Source organism: Hyperoodon ampullatus (genome assembly GCF_949752795.1).
Source record: "Hyperoodon ampullatus genome assembly, chromosome: 20".
Taxonomy (NCBI): domain Eukaryota; kingdom Metazoa; phylum Chordata; class Mammalia; order Artiodactyla; family Ziphiidae; genus Hyperoodon; species Hyperoodon ampullatus.
In genome coordinates, this window is record NC_136933.1 from 3487592 (window position 1) to 3508821 (window position 21230).

At 47.7% G+C, this 21230-nt stretch overlaps 1 protein-coding gene across 1 annotated transcript; it reads right to left on the reverse strand.

Moving 5' to 3' along the window:
* Positions 1–5751: 5751 nt before the first annotated feature.
* On the reverse strand, positions 5752–15595 carry POMK (protein O-mannose kinase; the record flags this gene model as incomplete). Its single annotated transcript, XM_079726828.1, has 4 exons — positions 5752–6522; positions 10287–10589; positions 14786–14855; positions 15567–15595. 4 exons carry the CDS (start codon positions 15593–15595, stop codon positions 5752–5754), a joined length of 1173 nt encoding a protein of 390 aa, XP_079582954.1.
* Between the last annotated feature and the right edge of the window lie 5635 nt (positions 15596–21230).

A 21230-nucleotide genomic window follows, 5' to 3' on the forward strand; every position in this document is an offset into this window, starting at 1 on the left:
TGTAATTTCTCCCAGTCCTGCAGAGGCAGGATTTTTGCAAGTGCTCACCAAGCATCTGCAAATGTTCACTCTCACCACCCTCTGGGGCGTGCACAGGGATCCAGCCATGGGTTAGGTGTGTGTGTAGGTGAGTTATACAGAACATTGGGGATGCCTTGGTTTCACATTTTAAATTACCATTAAATCACCAGTCCCCAACCTCTTTGGCACCAGGGACCAGTTTCATAGAAGACAATTTTTCCACAGGCCGGGGCCGCGGGGATGGTTTTCGGATGTTTCAAGAGCACTACATTTATTGTGCACTTTATTTCTATTATTATTACATTGTAATATATAATGAAATAATTATACAACTCACCATAATGCAGAATCAGTGCAAGCTCTGAGCTTGTTTTTCTGCACCTAGATGGTCCCATCTGGGGGTGATGGGAGACAGTGACACTTGAAGTGTGTTGCTTATGTCCAGTCTACTCCGTAATCTCGTTCTGGTTGCTGTCACTGCAGAAAACCCTGCTTCACAAAGATAGGATGTTGGAAATGGAAGCAGGCTTTTCAGTGCTTTTGTGGCAACCTCAGGATATTCCGCCTTGACTTTAATCCAGAACGTATGGAGATTTGAAGTTGTCTCAAACATACTTTTAAGGCCACCATCATTTGCAATCTCAAGCAGCTGATCCTCTTCTAGCACCGGCAAAGTCAATTCACCTGGTTTACTCACATATGGGTCACGGATCCATTCCTTCCCAATTCGGGGGTCTTTTGTGGTTGGGAAGTAATGCTCAAACCCTTTTGAAAGCTGAGACAGGTAATCATGCACCAGCTGGGAGAAAGAAGGCCCTGGCTCAGTCTCTTTCAAAATCTCTGCTAATGTTTGAAACATCAAAAATCCCAATGTTCACTCGTCGCCCCCATAATTCCAGTTTGGCTTTGAATGCCAACTTGAACACAGTTGTCGTTCTCCCCTGAAGTGACAGACTGACTTCTTTGAGCAGGTTGAATACGTCACACAAGTAAGCAAGTTTTGCGACACATTCCATGTCACTGAAATGTGCTGCCAGTGGTGACTGTCTTTCTAAAAGAAATCTCTGGAGCGGCTCTCATAACTCAAAATCTCTGGCCAGTGATCTACCCTTAGAAAGCCATCTCACTTCTGTGTATAAGAAAAGACGTGTGTTCTCTGTGTCCATCTCCTCACAGAGCTGCATGAACGGACGTGAGTTAAGGGCATGTACTTTAATGTGGTCGATAATTTTAATCACATCCCTCAAAATGTTAAGTTCAGGTGACATTTTTTGGCTAGGCAGCATTTCTTCAAGTACGCAGACTCACATTCAGAAGTGATCTCTTTGACCTGAGTAGTGAAACCAGAAAGCCGTCCAGTCATGGCAGCCACTCCATCCGTGCATATACCGACACAAAATGACCAACTCAGTTTTCCTGATATGTAATCATTCAAAGACTTGAATAGTTCTGCAGCTGTGATGTTGGCTGGCAGCAAAAGTGCACATAACATATCCTCAAACACATCCTCCTGAAAAATATATTATACAAAGACAAGCATTGTTGCCTTGCTGTCAACATTGGTAGACTTGTCAACCTGGATTGCATACCATGGTGACTCACTAATCTTCTCTAACAATTGTGCCTCAATATCCTCTGCTATTTCATCAATTCTTCTAGTTACGGTGCCAGCTGAAAGAGGAACACGTGCCACCTTTTGAACTGCAGCCTCTCCTAAAAGTTCACGACCAATGTCCTTAGCAGCAGGCAGGATCGACTCTTTACCAACAGTAAAGGGCTTAGCTTTAGCAATGCGGTCAGCCACTAAGTATGATGCTTTCAGTGTAGACACATTTGATGAAGTGGTGGACTTCAATAATTGAACTTCTGTTCTTTGTATTTTTTTTTCTTTTGAAAAACCCCAAAGGCTTGTCTTTTAATGCAGGGTGCTTTGTCTCCATGTGGTGAAGCTGTTTTGAAGGTTTCATGCTTTCGTTGGATAGCCGATCGCCACATATTACACAAAGTAGGCTTGGAGAATGTGAATCACCTGTTGCAATGAACCCATAATTTAGGTAGGACTCTTGGTATTTTCTTCTAAATGCAGCTTTCTTTTTGCTGGCAGTCTTAAGAGTTTTCTGTTGTCTCATCATTGGGTCTTTCCACATTTTCAAAGAAGCTCTCCAGTGATGTTTGTTTTTTTACTCATTTTGGCTAGGGTTAGCTTGTGGGCTTACCAAAGCTGTGACTGAGACAAGTGTGCAGTGCAGGAAAGAGGCACGGACGGAAGTGGTAAATAAAATAATGGGCGGGCTACACGTGGACTAAAATAAGTGTCGGATTCTGACTTAAAGCCTGCCATCAGATGCAGCTGTACGATTGAAGTACCATCAACTCACTTGCCACTACAAAGCCTGCCACCAAAAGCAGCGTAGTTTTCACTTGCCACTCACTGATAGGGTTTTGATATGAGTCTGCAAACAATTGATTTATTATGGTCTCTGTGCAGTCAAACCTCTCTGCTAATGATAATCTGTATTTGCAGCCGCTCCCCAGCACTAGCATCACCTCCTCAGCTCCTCCTCAGATCATCAGGCATTAGATTCTCATAAGGAGAATACAACCTAGATCCCTCGCATGCACAGTTCACAGTAGGGTTTGCGCTCCTATGAGAATCTAATGCTTCCGTTGATTTGACAGGAGGTGGATCTCAGGCGATAATGTGAGCAATGGGGAGCGGCTGTAAATACAGATGGAGCTTCGCTTGCCTGCCGCTCACCTCCTGCTGTGTGGCCTGGTTCCTAACAGGCCACGGACTGGTACTGGTCTGTGGCCCCAAGGTTGGGGACCCCTGTGTTAAATGATTAAAAGTCATATGAGAATAGTGATTACTGAAACTGAGCGACATTTATTTTTAAAATAATGGGGGGGCAGGGTGGATACATAGAGGACCTTTTTAACACATCCTGCATGAGGTAAGCTTTCGACCCCACTCCCACTTCATGTGCCTCGTTTTAAGAACACTCATGTGTCCTGTCTCTGCTCAACGATTTACAATCCCTGGAGGCTCTCCGAAGCTTGGAGTGTTTGTAGCATCACATGAGATAAAAAGAAAGCACACTATAAACCACATGGTAGTGATGATTTTTTTTCTTTTTTTTGGCCACACCATGTGGCATGCGGGATCTTAGTTCCCTGACCAGGGATCAAACCCTTGCCCCTTGCAGTGGAAGTGCAGAGTCTTAACCACTGGACCTCCAGTGATGTCCCCATGGTGATTTAAAAAGAAAAATACTTGGAATAAGGTTAGTAGAGAGACCACTAAATCCTGGGCTGTGCTTTGAGAATGGCTCACCTCATCTGCCTCTTCTCCTGATTATACTTTTGCTGAAGACGTGGGCAATGAACTCACGTAGGTTTTAGTGAGAATGTAAGTTCCTCTTATGACTTTGCAGTTCTGTTGGTACTGAAGATTGAACCTGAAGGGCCAGGGCCAGTTTGGTGTCTGGCACTGGCATGATAAAGCATCAGGGAGAACTCAGAGGTAGAGCAGAAGTTGGAAATGCCTCTCACCAACTGTCTCATTTAGAAATGGGTTTGTCTGAGGCCACACATGAGTCACAGGCAGAGCTGGGACTATAACTCAGGTCTTCTGATCCTGACAGCGTCCCCTCCCCTACACCATGCTGTTCATTTTAGCTCTATCATCAATATTTAAAAACAAATTCATTTGAAACAAAGTTTTGCTCCCAATGCAAAGTCCCCAAACCAAGAAAACCCTCAAACCAGAATTACAACACGAATAGGGTAATTTCAAATCAGCAGCTCCACACAGTAAGTACTACGTCAAGTGAAAAGGGCCATAAGAGGGGGTGGTTTCCAGCTTTATTGAGATATAATTCACATACCATAGAATTTTCCCCTTTTGTACAATTCAGTGTTACTTAGTATATTCAGAGTTGTGCAACCATCACCACTGCATAATTTCTGGACATTTTCATCACCCCCAAAGAAACCCTGTACCCATAAGTAAGCACTCCCCATTCTTCAACCCTGCCAGCCTCTAGAAACTACTAATTTACTTTCTATGTCTATGGGTTTGTCGATTCTGGACATTTCATAAAATTAAATCATACAAATGTGGTCTTCTGTGACAGCTTCTTTCACTTAGCATATTCATCCATGTCGGAGCATGTATCAGTACTTCATTCCTTTTTATGGCTGAATGACACCTCATTGAACGGATGGACCACATTTTCTTTGTTTTCTTTATCTATTCACCAGTGGATGGACATCTGGGTTATTTTCATCTTTTGTCTATCATGAATAATGCTGCTATGAACATTCATGTACAAGTTCTTTTATGGCCATGTTTTCAATTCTGTCAGGTAAATACTGGGGAGTGGAACTGCTGGGTCATGGTAATTCTATTTTTAACTTTTTAAGGAACTGCCAGACTGTTTTCCAAAGCAGCTGGAACACTTGACATTCCCACCAGCAGTGTATGATGGTCCCAGTTCTCTACATCCTCACCAACACTTGTTATTGTCCATCCTTCTGATTACAGCCGTCCTAGTGGGTTCTGGCAGCACTTTTATAACAAAAAGTAGCAGTTAATATACTCTGGGCAAGCGTATTCTCTGACAAACCATAGGACCCACAGGACCCGATCAACCACAGGCAGTAGAATAGGGATAATACTGACAATACTCCCTATCCTACTGTCTGGGTTGCCCTCCCTGACAGTTAAGCACAGTGGTTCTTGAAATGTGGTCCCCACACTGGCAGCACCAGCATCACCTGGAAACCAGTGAGAAATGCAAACTCTCGGACTCCACCCAGACAGACTGCGTCAGAGCCTGTGGGTCGGGGCCCAGCTCCCTGTGACTCCAGTGACTGTGAGGCCTGTGCAAGCCAGGGGCAGGCAGTCGGCTGCACAGTGTCTTTGCCCCTCAGTGTCAGCTCTAACCCCCTTACGGTGATGATGACTATGCACCAAATCCATCATCCCCTGCAAACAAGGGTGACGGTGACCAAGGAAAGAGCTATTTGAAGGATTCAATCATGCGACTCAAGTGGAAGGGCTTGACGCCTTCCAGTGATGAGTGACAGATACTGTTGATATAAAATGTTCACAATAATTAATTTTGGACACAGAAAATCCAGCTGGAAGGTAAATAGGAATTTCACAAGCACCATCCAAGGCAGTAACATAATCTCCATCATACTTGATATTTTAAATGTTCCTTATCCATTCAAAATTTCAAAGAGCATGCAAGCTCGCTGGGAAGGGAATGGCACAGGAGCTTCACAGAGCTATCTTTTGAAATGGTAGAGATGCCTCATCAGTACCAGTGAAATACACTGCAAATACTCACCTAAAAAAGCGAGTACAACTGCTTGTTTCTTCCGTATGCTGCAATTTAAAAACCTCTCTACACACATTTCTTACAAGCTTACACATTCAGGTGTTAGGGAAGCCTCTTTGTGGCTCCATTTTTCTTACTTCCTTCAGATACTGGCCAGACTCGCTGCTTCTCTGCACCTTCGCCTGAAGCCAGGCTCCCATCAAGGCCGGTTTGCTCTGGCTTAGTAACTCCTGCCAGGCGGCCAGGATAGGGAGCCGCTCACTTGTGCACGCGGATGGAAGAACCACGGGTCAAAGCAGCAAAAACCTCACTATCAGAGCGGAACCACTGTAACTCTTCCATCCGATCCTTGACTCCCATACCTCACCGACTACACTGGTCTTTACAGCATCTCTCTTGTCTGAGACGTCGCGGTGTCTCTGAGTAGATTCAAAACCTTCTGGTAAGTGTCCAGGACCTCCTGAGCGGTGGGTCTCTCTGCAGGCGTCTGGCTCTTACACGCCTTGTGAATATCAAACAAGTGGAATCGGACCATGTCGCTCCCTTCTACGTGTCCCAGAAGGAAACTGGAGACGTCTGGAATCTTCCAGATGTCGATCTTCTCGTCATACGCGGGCATGAGGTCGTCGTGAAAAGGCACATCCTCTCCGTAGGGCCACAGCTGCTCTGGGGCCACGAAGTCCCCACGAAGCTCCCGGTGGCCGCACTTCACCAGGGCCCCGGTGCTGCGGTTCACCAGGGGCAGGGCGTCCAGGTCGTTGAGCACGATGCTGAAGTTGGCGGTCAGCAGGTACTGGGACAGCGTCTTGGGCAGGTCGCTGGAGTCGCACATGACCAGCGTGCCCAGGGGGCTGCGGTGCAGGAAGTCGATGATGGCCACGTAGCCCAGGGCCAGCTGCAGCCTGTGCTGCCATGTGTTCGTGCTCCGGTACTTGGAGAGGTTCAGCGTCGCCTCCAGGCTGCTCAGGGAGCCTAAGGGGTGGTACTCGGTGAGGATGCTGTTGTCGTCCTCACAGTAGCCCAGCAGCGTGACAACGTGCTCACTCTGCAACGACTTGAGCATCCGCAGCCCGTGCAGGAAGTCGTCTCTTACCTCCAGCCTGGTGAGCCGCGACAGAGCCACCTTGCGTTCCTTCCACTCAGATAGAAACACCTGGAACAGAGCCACAGAGAACGTCAACTCGGAACCCTTGTCAGCTGGTGAGCTGGGAAGCAACACGGCAAATGCCTCCCAGTGTCAGACGTGGTGCAGAAGACACAGACATTAGCGAGGCACAGACTGTTCCAAAGACCTGCTCATAAGCAGGACCAGACGCCGGGCGAGGCAAACGCGCTGTCAGGGCGAAGGCCCAGCGCGGAGGAGGCCGGGCAGCTGGTCTGGGTGCTGAGGGTTGTCTGGAGAGCTCGCGGGAATGTCCTGGAAGCTGGTCTGCGGGATGACGGGGCTCGCAGGCCAGCTGTGGAGAATGGGGGGCACTCCCAGGAGAGGGGACGGCACGAACAAAGGCAGGGAGTAGCAGACAGACCAAAGCAGGGCAGCGCGAAGCGGGGGCGGGGCGGGGCGGGAGAAGGCTGGAAAAGGGGTGAGTGGAGAGCTGGAAAAGCCCACACAGGGACTGAGCCCAGCCAGCCCATCACACACAACGCCACCATTCGCTTTAAAAGGTGTCAGAGCAAACCACAAACAGGAACGACTCTACGTAAGGAACACATTTTTACATGGTCCGTGGTTTTCTGTGACTTCAGCTGTAACAGCAGGAGCTGAAGTGGCACACACTGGACCTGCTGTCCTGGCACACAGCTGGCAGAGGAGCCGCTGTACCGCACGGCCTTGGATTCCCATTTCTATCAGCAGGCAAAGAAGAACCACAGGGGAATTCCCTGGCGGTCCAGTGGTTAGGACTCTGCGCTTTCACTGTCATGGGCCCGGGGTTCAATCCCTGGTCAGGGAACTAAGATCCGTGAGCTGTGCGGCTTAGAGAGATAGATAGATAGATAGATAGATAGATAGATAGATAGATAGATGATAGATAGATACATGCATACATACATACATAGGTAAATAAACAAATAAATAAAGTGGTATTTAAAAAAAAGAAATAAGAACCACTGATCTTCTGCTTGAGCCCCCAAAGGGAAGGCAGAAGCTTGCAGAAGAGAAAACAGGATCCAGGTCAGGACTCCACCGCACCAGGTGGCTCCTGACCCCGTGGGCTGTGTCCCTCTGGCTTCCTCTTCTTCATTGTTAAAATAAAGGTCACGAAAGCAACTTGGGGCATATTTATCAAGAGCCTTTAACATTCAGATCTACAATCTATCTAAGGCAACAATCTGAAATACCTAAAAAGCTCTAAGAATAAAAATCTGGCATTATTTATAAAGGCATAACTGGAAGCTATCCATCCATCAAAAATCAGGGAGCAGTCCGGTGATGCAGGACCGCTCAAGGAAGGTTACAGGGCTCAGCAAAATGCAGACCCTGATAGGGTTTTCACAGATAAAAGTCACGTTACAAATGAAAAGGATACAAAGTGTTTTTATACCATTGTTCTAACTGCATAAAACAAGGCAAAATTACATAGAAATCGAAGGATTTTTGCTGTTCTCTTTATATGCTTTTTTTTCCCTTCATACCTTTTGGTATAACTTTTCCAGAATGAATATACATTACTTTTATATTTTAAAACATTTTTTAAAAGAACTAAAAACTGTTATTTCAAATGGAGGTGGGCTAGAGGATTGTGAGATTTATTTTGGGCCTGAGAAGGGAGGTTCCTTAATGGAAAAACCCTCTAAATGCTGTTGACCATTTATTCAAAAGAGAAATCTTTCAAGACCTTCTCAAAAACCCAAATTTGAGAAATTTCACTACAGATAATTTCTATTAAGAAGCCATATTTCTCTGGCTGCTACAGTCACTGTAAGTTTCATGAATATATATTTTATTTATTTTTATACAGAACACATTTTATTCTCTCCATAGATCTGCACCAGCACTGTATTTGATCTCTGGCTCCAATATAAAAATCCTGGGGCTTCCCTGGTGGCGCAGTGGTTGAGAGTCCGCCTGCCGATGCAGGGGACACGGGTTCGTGCCCCGGTCCGGGAAGATCCCACATGCTGCAGAGCGGCTGGGCCCATGAGCCATGGCCGCTGAGCCTGCGCGTCCGGAGCCTGTGCTCCGCAACGGGAGAGGCCACAACAGTGAGAGGCCTGCGTACCGCAAAATAAATAAATAAAATTTAAAAAAAAATTCCAAAAATGTTCTGAGCGAGCACGACAGCGTGGAAGCAAGTGGGCAGCCCTCAGGGTCCCTCCCCGAAGGGGACAGAAATTGACTGGCTGTGAGTCCTCTACTACTCCCCTCCCTGGTGACTTCTTAGCCCAATGCTGTCAACACCCCCCAAATCTACATCCCCGCCCCCGAGTGCCAGACTCGTACACCCAACTGCCCGTGTCCCTGCCTGGCCACCTAAACGGCTCAGGATGGTCACCTCACACACACACAGGGCCTCCCCGGGCAGGTGACGCAGACCCTGTCCTCCCTGCTGCCCCAGCCGGGCGCCTCCGTCATCCCCTCCCTTACACCCCACGTCCAGTCTACTGGGACGTCCTATAGCCCCCGCCTTTAAGATACAACCAGAACTCACCGATTTCTTGTCGTGTCCGGTGCTGACACTCGTGTCAAGCTGTAGCCACCTGTCACCAAGCTCCCCGCGAGCCCGGCCGGGTCTGCTCTGCACACAGGCCGGCAGTCCTCCCCTCCACTCACGCTGCAGTGGTGCCCGAGGCCAGCAGCCCTGGGGGGCCCTCACCTCTGACGCCTTCCTCGCATCCTGCCTCTGGTCCCCGGACAACCAGGCCCATTCCACCCAGGGGCGTCTGCTGGTCCCCATCATTCTTGCTGGATCATTGTCCCCAAGTACCCACACCATTCTGACCACCAAGCCTGCGGCTCTCTCCTTGCCCCACTGGCTCAGAGCGCGTCACTAACACAGCTTCCTACGCGCCTGTTTCTTGTCTTCTTGACTGTCTGACTCCCCAGCCGGCTTCAAGGGCCTTTGCTCTGTCCACTGCTGCGCCCCCAGCACCCACTACAGTGAACGGGCGAATCTGAAGAAACCCGTTACCTTCCCGTCACCTGGCTTCACGGTTTCACCTCACGTTAATTCCCCTCCCTTCTCCCCCTTGACTCCCTCCTTCGAGGTGAATCCTTTCTCCATTCAGGGACGCAGCTGTCTATCCAGCTGCAGCCCTGCCGTCCCTCGCTGCGTCCTCACAGAGGGTCTGTCCTGTTCAACGCCCTTCACTGGCTTCTGGAGTCACCCTGTCTCAGTGCAACCACTGCGGAAGTGCAGCCCATGAGACGGGGCTCTGGCAGCTTCTACGTGAGAACTGAATTCGCCCCTTTGCTTTCTCTTTTTAAAATAAGAATTTTTAATCAATATAATACCACCATAGAGTTTGAAAAATAAGAACGAAAAAACGGCCCCAAACCTTCCTTCACCATAACACACTTTCTAACATTTTAATACTTTTCTACATACATAATCTTGCAGGTGAAAACAGCGTATTGCACAATTTCCTATTTTGCTTTTCTACTTATCGTAATGAGAGCTTTTCAATGTTGCCGCACAGGGTTCCTAGCTACACTTACTGGCTGTAGAATATTCTACAAGTGGTTGGACCATAACTTAACCACTGCCCTGTAGTTATTACTTCTAGCTTTCTATTACTGTCAACAACGAAGCAGCGTACTCCTTGGTGCATCTAGCCGCTTCCTTCCTCCGCCTCCCTCTAGTAGGATAATGTCCCGGCTGGAGGGACTGGCGGCTAGGCTCGTGGCTCCCGGCACACGACGCCAGCCCCCCTCCCGCTGGGCCACTCGCTCCCCCGGGGGGGGAGCCAGGGACTCACTCTCTTCACGGCTCCTTCCCCGACACGCTTCATCTGCCTCACTTCTGTCCTCAGCTGCTCACAGGACAGCCACGGGGAGCAGTTGCTCGTCGGCCCCATCCGGAAGTGGCCGTAGGGACAGCGCGTGGGGTCCTCCGTGGAGCGCCGGGGCGAGATGAAGAGCCGGTCGAGGCAGAGGTAGAGGAGGGCGTTCATGAGCGCCATGGACAGCAGCAGTCCCACCAGCGGGGGCGCGTCCCTGGGCGGGGGCCCCTTCCTGCCCTCCTGGGAACTCGTCTCCATGGCGCGGGCCTCTGCGAGCTCCTAAAACAGGCAGGGAAACAGGGAGTAGTCACGGTCCATCTGATTTCAGGAAGGACTGAGGGTGACACAGCCTCCCGGGCCTCAGGGTCACCGTGAGGATCACAGAGGGTTTGAGAGCAGCCTTGTACCAAACGCTCGACGCCACCTCCTCCCAGAGTCGCCGCTTTCTATTACAGCTTCGAGCAGAAGGGAGTCTTGGGTCTGACTTTGTCTCCGTCTCCCTGCAGCTGTCTGCGCTGAGTAGATACGCACTGAACAGTTAGTAAGATGAAAGCAAACTGTGGCTTTCTTAGTCCAGTGGGGCTGGGGGAGGAGGTGGACAGGAGAGAAGCTGGGGTCGGGGTGCGGCTGGGACCCTGAGGGGTTGGGATGGTCCTTGCAAGCCCCCTGATGTTTTTAAGAAGCAAAGGTGTGAAAGGTGCCCCAGGGTGGGAGGCCCCAGCGGGAATCCACAACGAGCGCTGATGAGAACGCAGGGCAAAACGACGGGGGTGAGACGGGCGGGCGCACAGGTGAGCAGCCACCATGAGGCAGGGGCGCTCGCCATCCAGTGGGCTCCCGCCCGGGAGCAGGTGTGAGGCCCGGGGCGGAGGCAGGCGCTACCACCCGGTTGCCTCGGTGGAGGGTGGGGAGGGACCTGGACATCGGGAGCGGGACACTCAGGGTACCTGGGGCTGGTTGCCACCCACAGGGAGCATCACTACCCCGACAAGCGATGTGGCTGTACCACTGTGCGCCGGCTTAACCGCAGCACTGGGGCACACGGGACACCAGTGACGGCACAGACCCTGTGCCAAAGCTCAACAGCCAACGTGCAGGCCTGGCCCCTCGGCAGCACCGGGCCTGGCTGACCACTCCCTCCCTCCTCCTGAAAATGCTCTGCACTCGACTCCCAGAAAACCACCTGTGGGCTGGGACCTGGCCCCCGCCCCCGTTCCCGGGGTGGGGAGATCTCCATGCCCATCCGCTGAGCTCCAGGTGTGAAGCCCAATCCCAGCCTCCCCAGAACTCCACACCTGCTTTCCTGACACCTCTACTTGGAGTCTAGTGGACAACTCAAAAATAGTATTTCTCCTCCACAATAAAAAGACAAATAACTCAATTTAAAAATGGGCAAAGGGGCTTCCTTGGTGGCGCAGTGGTAGAGAGTCTGCCTGCCGATGCAGGGGACACGGGTTCGTGCCCCGGTCCGGGAAGATCCCACTTGCTGCGGAGCGGCTGGGCCCGTGAGCCATGGCCACTGAGCCTGCGCGTCTGGAGCCTGTGCTCCGCAATGGGAGAGGCCACAACAGTAAGAGGCCCGCGTACCGCAAAAAAAAAAAAAAAAAGGGCAAAGGACTTGAACAGACATTTCCTCAAAGAAGATATACAGATGGCCAACAGGCACATGAAAAGATGCTCAACTTTAATAGTCACCAGGGAAACGCACACCAAAACGACGAGATCCCACCTCACACCCGCTAGGATGGCTATAATCAAAAAGCCAGGCGGTAACAAGTGTGGATGGGAAACCCTCATACACTGCTGGTGACAATGTAAAATGGAGCTGCCACTGTGGCAAACAGTCTGGAAGTCCTCAAAGGTTAAACACCGAGTTTCCGCCAAATCTACCGCTCAGTATCTACCCAAGAGAACTGAAAACATACATTCATGCAAACACTTGTACATGAATTTTCACAGCAGCATTATTCCTAACAGCCAAATAGTGAAAGCAACCTAAATGTCCATCAGATGATGCCTGGATAAACAGAACATGACGTGTCCACACAGTGACATAGTATTCAGCCATTAAAACGAATAAAGCACTAATACGTGCTGCAACATGCATTGAAAACATTATTCTCAGGAAAATTAACTAAGGGAAATAGCATATGATTCCATTCATACAAAACTCCAGAACAGGGAAGTCCAGAGACAGCAAGTAGATCAGTGGTTGCCAGGGCCTGGGTGGAAGCGGACATGGGGAGAGGCTGTTGATGTGACAGGATTTCTTTCTGGATGAAAATGTTCTGGAATTAGTGGTGACGGTTGCACAACCTTGTGAATATACTAAAAATCACTAACTGTACACTTTAAAATAGCAAATCTATAGCCTGTAAATTATATCTCAACCTAAGTTTTTAATTGAATTTTAGTTGATTTACAATATTGTATTAGTTTCAGGTGTACAACATGGTGATTCAGTATTTTTCTAGATTATATTCCATCTAAAGCTACAGCAAGTCCACTACCTATGAACAAGTTCCGTTCCAAGAGCGTGTTCATTAACTCCAACAAAGTTAGCCTAGGTACCAAACTAACACAATTAGCTATATAGCACTGTACTGTAATAGGTTTATACTACTTTTCACACAAATACATAAAAAAACAAGCACAACAAATAAAACATGTTTAATCTCACAGTACACTACCTTAAAAAGTACAGTAGTCCAGTACAACAGCCGGCACACAGGGGCTGGCATCGAGTGAACAGGCAAGAAGAGTTACTGACTGGAGGAGGGAGAGGAGGTGGGAGATGGTAGAGGTGAAGGGTCGTCAGCAATAGGAGACGGAGGGCAAGCTGCCATTTCACTCACGCCTGATGTTAATGGAAGGTAGGTTCGCACCTTTGAAAGCTCGCAACTTGAAGGTTCATATGTAGGGGACTTACTGTATTACAAAACAATAGCTGTATTCCCTGTGCCGTACAATTATCCTTGTTGCTTACCTATTCTACACATAGGAGTTTGTAACTCTTAATCCCATACCTCTATCTTGCCCCCTCTCTTCTCTCTCCCCACTGGTAACCACTGGTTTGTTCTCTATATCTGTTTCTGTTTTGCTATATACATTTGTTGGTTTTATTTTTAGATTCCACATATAAGTGACATCCTACGGTATTAGTCTTTCTCTGACTTATTTCACTAAGCATAATACTCTCTAGGTCCATGCATGTTGTTACAAATAGCAGAATTTCATTCTTTCTTATGGCTGAGTGATCAGAAAACCTGAATAGACATTTTTCCAAAGACAATATGAATGGCCAACATATGAAAAGATGCTCAGCATTGCTAATCATCAGAGAAATGTAAATTAAAACCATAATGAGATATCACCTCACACTTGTCAGAATGGCCATCATCAAAAAGAAAAGAGATAATAAATGCTGGAGAGGGTGTGGAGAAAAGGGAACCCTCCTGCACTGTTGGTGGGAATGTAAGTTGGTGCAGCCACTATGGAGAACAGTGTGAAGGCCCCTCAAAAAACTAAAGTTAGAACTACCATATGATCCAGCAATCCCACTTGCAGGTATATATCCAGGAAAAAAAACCCCACTAATTCGAAAAGTTACATGCACCCCAATGCTGACTGCAGCTCTATTTACCATATAAATAGACATGGAAGCAACCTAAGTGTCCATCGACAGAGGAATGGATAAAGAAGACGTGGTATGTATTTTTATGTATATATAAAATCTCAACATTAAAATATAAAAGTACTTCCTGGGCTTCCCTGGTGGCGAGAATCTGCCTGCTAATGCAGGGGACACGGGTTTGAGCCCTGGTCTGGGAGGATCCCACATGCCGCGGAGCAACTAGGCCCGTGAGCCACAACTACTGAGCCTGCGTGTCTGGAGCCTGTGCTCCGCAACAAGAGAGGCTGTGATAGTGAGAGGCCCGCGCGGCGCGATGAAGAGTGGCCCCTGCTTGCCACAACTAGAGAAAGCCCTCGCACAGAAACGAAGACCCAACACAGCAAAACTAAATTAATTAATTAATAAACTCCTACCCCCAACATCTAAAAAGAAAAAAAGAGAGAAAAGGGAAACCTTTAAAAAAAAAAAAAAAAACAACTTCCCAAACTCAACTCTTCCCCTCAAATCTGCTGTTTTCAGTGTTCACACTCTGAGTGAGTGACACCTGTATGCTTCCAGTGACAAGGCTGCAGGTGAAGGGTCAGGAGCGACACTCTTCTGCTGAGCAGGGAATTTCAGAAGTAATGGACTCTTCTACGGGTCAGTGTGCTCTTCCTAATGAGAAGAGAACACGCCACTTTGCTCATCCCTGCTGTCATGACGAGGTGCTCGAGACGCTGGCTCTACTCGACTGCTCCAGCCTCATTTAACAGCTCCTTTCTCGAGACGATGCCATGTGCTCACCCACCTCCTGAGTCCTGTCGGCAATGCCCAGCAATGCTGCAGGGGGTTGTCTGCTCACCTTCCTCATTGAGATTCCGGGCCCACATGTTTCTCTCCACCTCCCTCCCTCCGGGCATCTTCCAGGACTCCTGTGGACATGATGACGACGTTCACCACTCAGGCCTCATGGTCTCTTGAGCTTCTTCCACCGACGCCTGATTCTTAGAAGGTGACCTTAAAGAAATGGGCAAAACCAGGCCATCTCTCCTCTGTAGCATTTAAAGTGACCAAGGGTGTGTCAACTTAGACCTGAGGTCAGGGACCAGAGAACTTTTTTCCGTAAAGGATCAGACAGTAAATGTTCAGGTTTAGGGGCCAGAAGCGGGAATTGACCAGCCACGGCACTGTGACGTGCGGGGTGAGAAGCAGTGGTGCTGAGCGACCAGGTAACTGTCAGAGTTATTTCATCTCGCTGTCAGCAGCAGCCAGGCCATGCTACACAAGTGAGCGAGCATGACTGTGCCCCAACAAAACTGTGTTCATGGAAGCTGAGATTCGAATTTCACATGCCACATGTTCTTTTGATTTTTCCCCCAACATTTCAAAAAGTGAAAAGCATCCTCAGCTCACAGGCCGTACAAGAATGGGTGGCGGGGAGCAGCCAGCCAGCCCGCCTTAGGTGACGGCATCCCTCTGGATGTCGTCGGCCCCCCTTCCATTCCACGCCTTCCACATGGTCTCATCCCCGCACGTGGCTCTGGCGGCTGTGTACACAGCGATCATTTCAGGTCTCTTCTGTGGCCTGGCTCTTTCTCCTACACTTCGCTCAGCTGGCCCCTCAAGGTCTGCAACATCCATACCTGAATTCTGTCTCTCCAGTCGCCAGCATGCCCACTCCACAGGGCTCCCCTCTGTGACAGGCACACAACCAGGTGACTTGATTCCTCCCTCCCTGTAGCCACTAGACCAGTCACCACCGACAGTCACTCGTCCCCACAAAGCTCCCAAATCTGCTCACACCCGCCCCCCCGCCCCCGTTCCCCCGCCCTGATCTAAGTATCACCTTCCTAGGCTTCTGCAATGCTTTCCTACGCACTCTCCCACTGCTTTCTCTTTTCCAATCCATTTTCCTCACCAACTAGGATCTTTTTTCTTTCCTGAAATGTTTCAAGCATAAAGGAAGTTAAAACGTAAGATCACGAGCAACCACGCAGCTCTGTCAAGTAATACTGCATCCCCTTCTTAAAGAAATTACATATTACAAACATGGTCGAAGCCAGGTACCCCTCGCAGTCCTATTCTGCTCCATCCCAAGAAGTAGTCCCCATCCTCAAGTTGGTATGTCAGTAGTTCTCAAACTGTGGTCCCTGTACCTGCCGCAGCACCACCTGGAACTTCTGAGAAATGCAGGTTCTTGAGTCCTTGCCCACACTTACTGCACCAGAAACTCTGAGGTGGAGCCCAGACATCTGTGTTAACACACGTGACGTGGGGGTGCAAGCTGAAGTTTAATAATTTCCATGCATGCTTTTTATTCTCACCGCATGAGTATGTGCCCGTAAATAACAACACATAATACATGCGTGTTTTCAAACTTTATATTAATACAAGCAGTGTTTCACTGTTCGTCCCTCAGTAACCGCAGGGGATTGGTTCCAGGACCCCCTGCGAATACCAACATCTGCGGATGCTCAAGTCCCTCATATAAAATGGCGTAGAATCCCTCTGTATCGGGGATGCAGGACACAAAGTCCTCTTAGGACTTGCTTTTTTAAAAGCCCAGCATTATGTTTTTGAGGTTTATCGAAGCAGATACATGACGCTCTACTTTGCTCTTTTGGATTGATTGTACCGCAGCTGGTGATTCAGGTTTGCACACACTTCCTGTGTACATGTGGAAGGTTTACATAGGGTCTTTTTTAAAAAATCATTTTATTTACTTTATTTATTTTTGGCTGCGTTGGGTTTTCATTGCTGCGCGCGGGCTTTCTCTAGTTGCGGCGAGCGGGGGCTACTCTTCGTTGCAGTGCATGGGCTTCTTATTGCGGTGGCTTCCCTTGTTGCGGAGCAGGGGCTCAGTAGTTGTGGCACGTGGGCTTAGTTACTCCACGGCATGTGGGATCTTCCCGGACCAGGGCTCGAACCTGTGTCCCCTGCATTGGCAGGCAGATTTTTAACCACTGTGCCACCAGGGAAGTCCCACCCACTTCTTAAAGAAGTCATTCACCCACTCCATCACCTGATGGTCTTTTTTTTTAAGATTTATTATTTACTTAATTTGTTTTTGGCTGCATCGGGTCTTAGTTGTGGTATGCAGGATCTTTCGTTGCGGCCGCGGGCGTCTTTCTAGTTGTGGCGCCCAGGCTCCAGGGCGTGTGGGCTTTGCACTTTGCGGCAAGAAGGCTCTCCAGCTGTGGTGTGCGGGCTTAGTTGCTCCGTGGCATGTGGGATCTTAGTTCCCTGACCAGGGACTGAACCCGCGTCCCCTGCATTGTAAGGAGGATTCTCTACTACTGGACCACCAGGGAAGTCCCGTCCTTTTTCTTTTAAAGGCATATTTCTGTAGTATGTTGCCCAGAGCTAGGGAAGAGGCTGTATGGCTGAGGAAATGTTCTCGTCCAGAAAAAAGCAAAACGACACTGAAAGCTTCTACAAATTAAGAAATAACGATTGAAGGTCCAGGTGGGTAGGAGAAATTCAGGCACTGTTTAGATACAAAGGATTTCTGACAATGATAAGAAAAAACTGGCCACAGGAAAAAAGTGGTTCACGCTGCTATACACTCACAGCTTAATTTAAAAAGAACGGAAAGCAATGGAACAAAATTGGTTTTTACCAGCTACAGAATATTTTACACAACCAGAGAAGAAATGAATTAGTGCCCCCCCCGCCCATACAATTTTGGTTAGAATCCCATTTTGCCAACAAAGCACAGGTACATTAATCATTTTAAATATTCTGGATGCCTGCTTAGCCTTAAGGTTCTATAGTAAAGGTCAAGCATGGGTGGAGGAGACAAGACCACCAAAGAACATGGCTAAACACTGCTTTTTAAAAAGGGGCAGCAGACGATTCCAGACCTGGAGGCGGTGGCAGCGCGGCACCAACAGAGGCAGGAGATGAAGCCTGTCCCGGCGGCGTGTCCGTCGGCTCAAGTCCAGCTCGGGCACCGGGCAGGACGCGGCACAGCTACCTCCGCACCCGCCCGCCGCCCCCTCCCCCGCCCCGCCGCCCCTACCTGCGGTCCCCACCGCCCCTACCTGCAGTCCCCACCGCCCCTACCTGCAGTCCCCACCGCCCCTACCTGCAGTCCCCACCGCCCCTACCTGCAGTCCCGGCTCCCGGTCTAGCACCTGGCCTCCTGCGCCTGCGCGGCCGGAAGCGCGCCCAGCAGGACCAGCGCGAGGGTGCGCCCTGGTGTCGTCCTCCCGCCGCCGCGCACCCGGAGGTCGGTCGCCGGAACGCAAAGCCAGAGTCGGAGCGCACCCGGAAGCAGCCCCGGCGCACCCGGCCGGCTCCTGTGGCGGCTGCTTCTCTGCCAGCGTGTGAGGGCAGTGACGTGTTTAGTCCGGACGCGCAGCCGGGCGCGGGTGCCGGTGCGGAGAGGATCTGTACGATCTAAACGCTGCAGAAAGCTCCCGCTCAGCGCAAGGCCGTGCTTCCAAAGGGCGGTCCTCAGACCAGGTGCCGACGCTTCACGGCTCCAGGGAACTTGTCAGGAGTGCGAATTCTGGGCTCCATCCCAGACCCGGGGCTGGGGCCAGCGCTCTGTGCTTTTACAGGCCCCCGGGGGTGCCCGTGCTAGACGTCCACGTTTGTTTATGCGTAACTTCATCCTGGAAGAACACTAGGTGAATGCGGAAAAATGCACCCAGCTGAGCCGCGCTGCGTAGGAACGCACAATACACACGCACACACCTCAGCATCTCTCAGTGTCTTCAGTTCCTGTCGTGAGCCACAGCCATCCACATCTGGTGTTTCAACTTACTAGTGGGTTTCGGGTAACTCCCCATCGCTTCACAATAATTCACAAGTTGCAGCCCTTCCAATGCCCATGTCTAGAACTGAGAAATATAATAACCAAAACAAAAAACTCATTGGATTGGTTCAATAGTAGAATGCAGATGACAAGAGAAAAAAAGTCAGTGAATCTGAAGACAGATTAATAGAAATGATCTAATCTGACCAACAGAGAAAAAAAAAGGAAAAAGAAAGAAAAAAAAAGAACAAAAGGCACCTGCGGGACAAGAACAAAAGGTCTAACATTCTTGCACTGAGAATCCCACAGAAGAGAAAGGGCTGAAAAAATGTTTGAAGAAGTAATGGCTGAAGATATCCCAAGTTTGGTGACACCTACAGATTCAAGAAGCTGAGCAATTAGGGTAAATACAAAGACATCCATGGCCTGACACATCAAAATCAAATTACTAAAGACAAAAATTTTGCAAGCAGCCAGAGAGAGATGACATGTAGGTGAATGACCATTCTAATGACAGGAAGTGACATTTCTCAAGTGCTGAAAGAATTGTAAACTCAGAATTCTGTATCCAGCGAAAACATCTTTCAGGAATGAAGATGAAATAAAGACCTTCTCAGCTGAGGAAAACTAAACAGAATTTGCAACCAGCAGAACTAATCTAAAAGAACTGCTGAAAGAAATGTCTTCAGGCAAAAGGGAAATTATACGAGAAGGAAACTTGGAACATCAGGAATGAAAGAAAAGTAACAAAAATAGTAAATCGGTAAATGTAATAGACTACTCTTCTTGAGTTCTTTAAAATATGTTTGGTGGTTGAATGCAAAAAAATTGTCTGATGGGATTTTCAATGTAAGTATAGGTAATATATAAGACAGCTATAGCATAAATGGTGGGGGTGAGGAGACCTATACCGTGGTAAGGTTTCTACATTCCAATTGAAGTGATAAAATATTGATATAAATAGGCTGTAAAAAGTTGAATACGTATTATATAATTCCTAGAGTAACCACTAAAAAATAATAATAATAGAGAATAACAGGAAAATCTCCGATCACTTGGCAATTAAATGATACACTTCTAAATGATCCTTGACTGAAAGAGGATGTCTCAAGAAGGGAAATTAGAAAATATTTTGAGCTGAATAAAAATAGAATGTATAGCATTAAATGCTTATATTGGGGAAAAAATCATCATCTAAGCTTGGATCAATCTAAGCTTCCACCTTAAAAAATTAGAGCATGTACTATATACTAGAAATTTGCTAAGAGAGATCACACACACACGCAAGTGTGAGGTGAAGCATCTGGTCACGAATCTTAACGTGGTAGTCATTTCACAATATGTATCAAATCATCATACTGTATGTCTTAGGCTTACACAGTGTTACTTGTGGATTATATCACAATAATTGCTAGGCAAAAAAGCTAGAGTGGACCAAATCAAGTAGGAGGAAAGAAATAAAATGTGAGAGAATTCAGTGAAGTTGAAAGTTCTATTATATATACTTTTTTGTTTTTAAAGCTTGTCGATACACACTGACTTGCCCATTTATGGGTTACAACCCAATTTTGAAAAACATTTTTTTTCTTTTGAAAGACATTGCTTTTTATAACAAACTTCCAGAGAGAAACCTTCTGGAATCTCTTCCTAATTTATAAGTTAATATCTGGGATATAACCAATTACAGAATGGAGCTGAAGGCCTCACTAACGGATATAAGTAACGAAATTTGTCCTCCTTTATGAACCCTTCCTGACCCCATCAGGAAGATAATCCCTCCTGCTTCTGTGTTCCTAAATAGTACTTCTTCAACAAGCTAATAAACATTTTCAGGGTACTGAGGGGAGTAGCGTACTGTTGGTCTCTCTCAAAATTGGGATCTCTGAGGGCAGAGATAGTAGTGTCTTACTCTCTTCTCTAGCTCCAGATTTCCTTTATGTGGGACCAAGCTAGTGCTATTTGCTATATTTGAGATTTTAAAATTTTGTTAATTCATTAATAAAGCAATAAACCCATTACATGTTAACAAAAATAACATTTTATGAACCTTATGTTTTCCAAAAAACCAACCAGGAAAATGGCAGTTTTACATTTTTGCAAATCTCTTTCATCTGACTTAATAGAAGATTTCCAGATTCTCCTATCTGCTTCTGTATTCAATCTGTTGGAATATGGTGTTTTCGGTTGAAGTACATGAAGAAAATCCACTCATACACACAGATATATAGTCAGAAAGGGAGTATTTTAGGAGTCTTTTAAGAAGTTGTGGATATTCTCCAATACTAGACCAAAATTCGACAAGTGGTGGTTTCTCAAAGGTTAGTTGCAGTGTGGAATCTGCAACTCTATCAATGTACTTTTTGTGTTCTGTTACATCTGGTAATGTGAATGGATTGTTTATGCATTCATAATAATATCATAGATGGGTCATTTGGAAAATATTGGTCTATTGAGCTATATGGATCCACCAATTGTGGATACATTTAACTATTCATTATTGATTTGATAATTAATGAATTAATAATTCATTAATATCATCACTTTG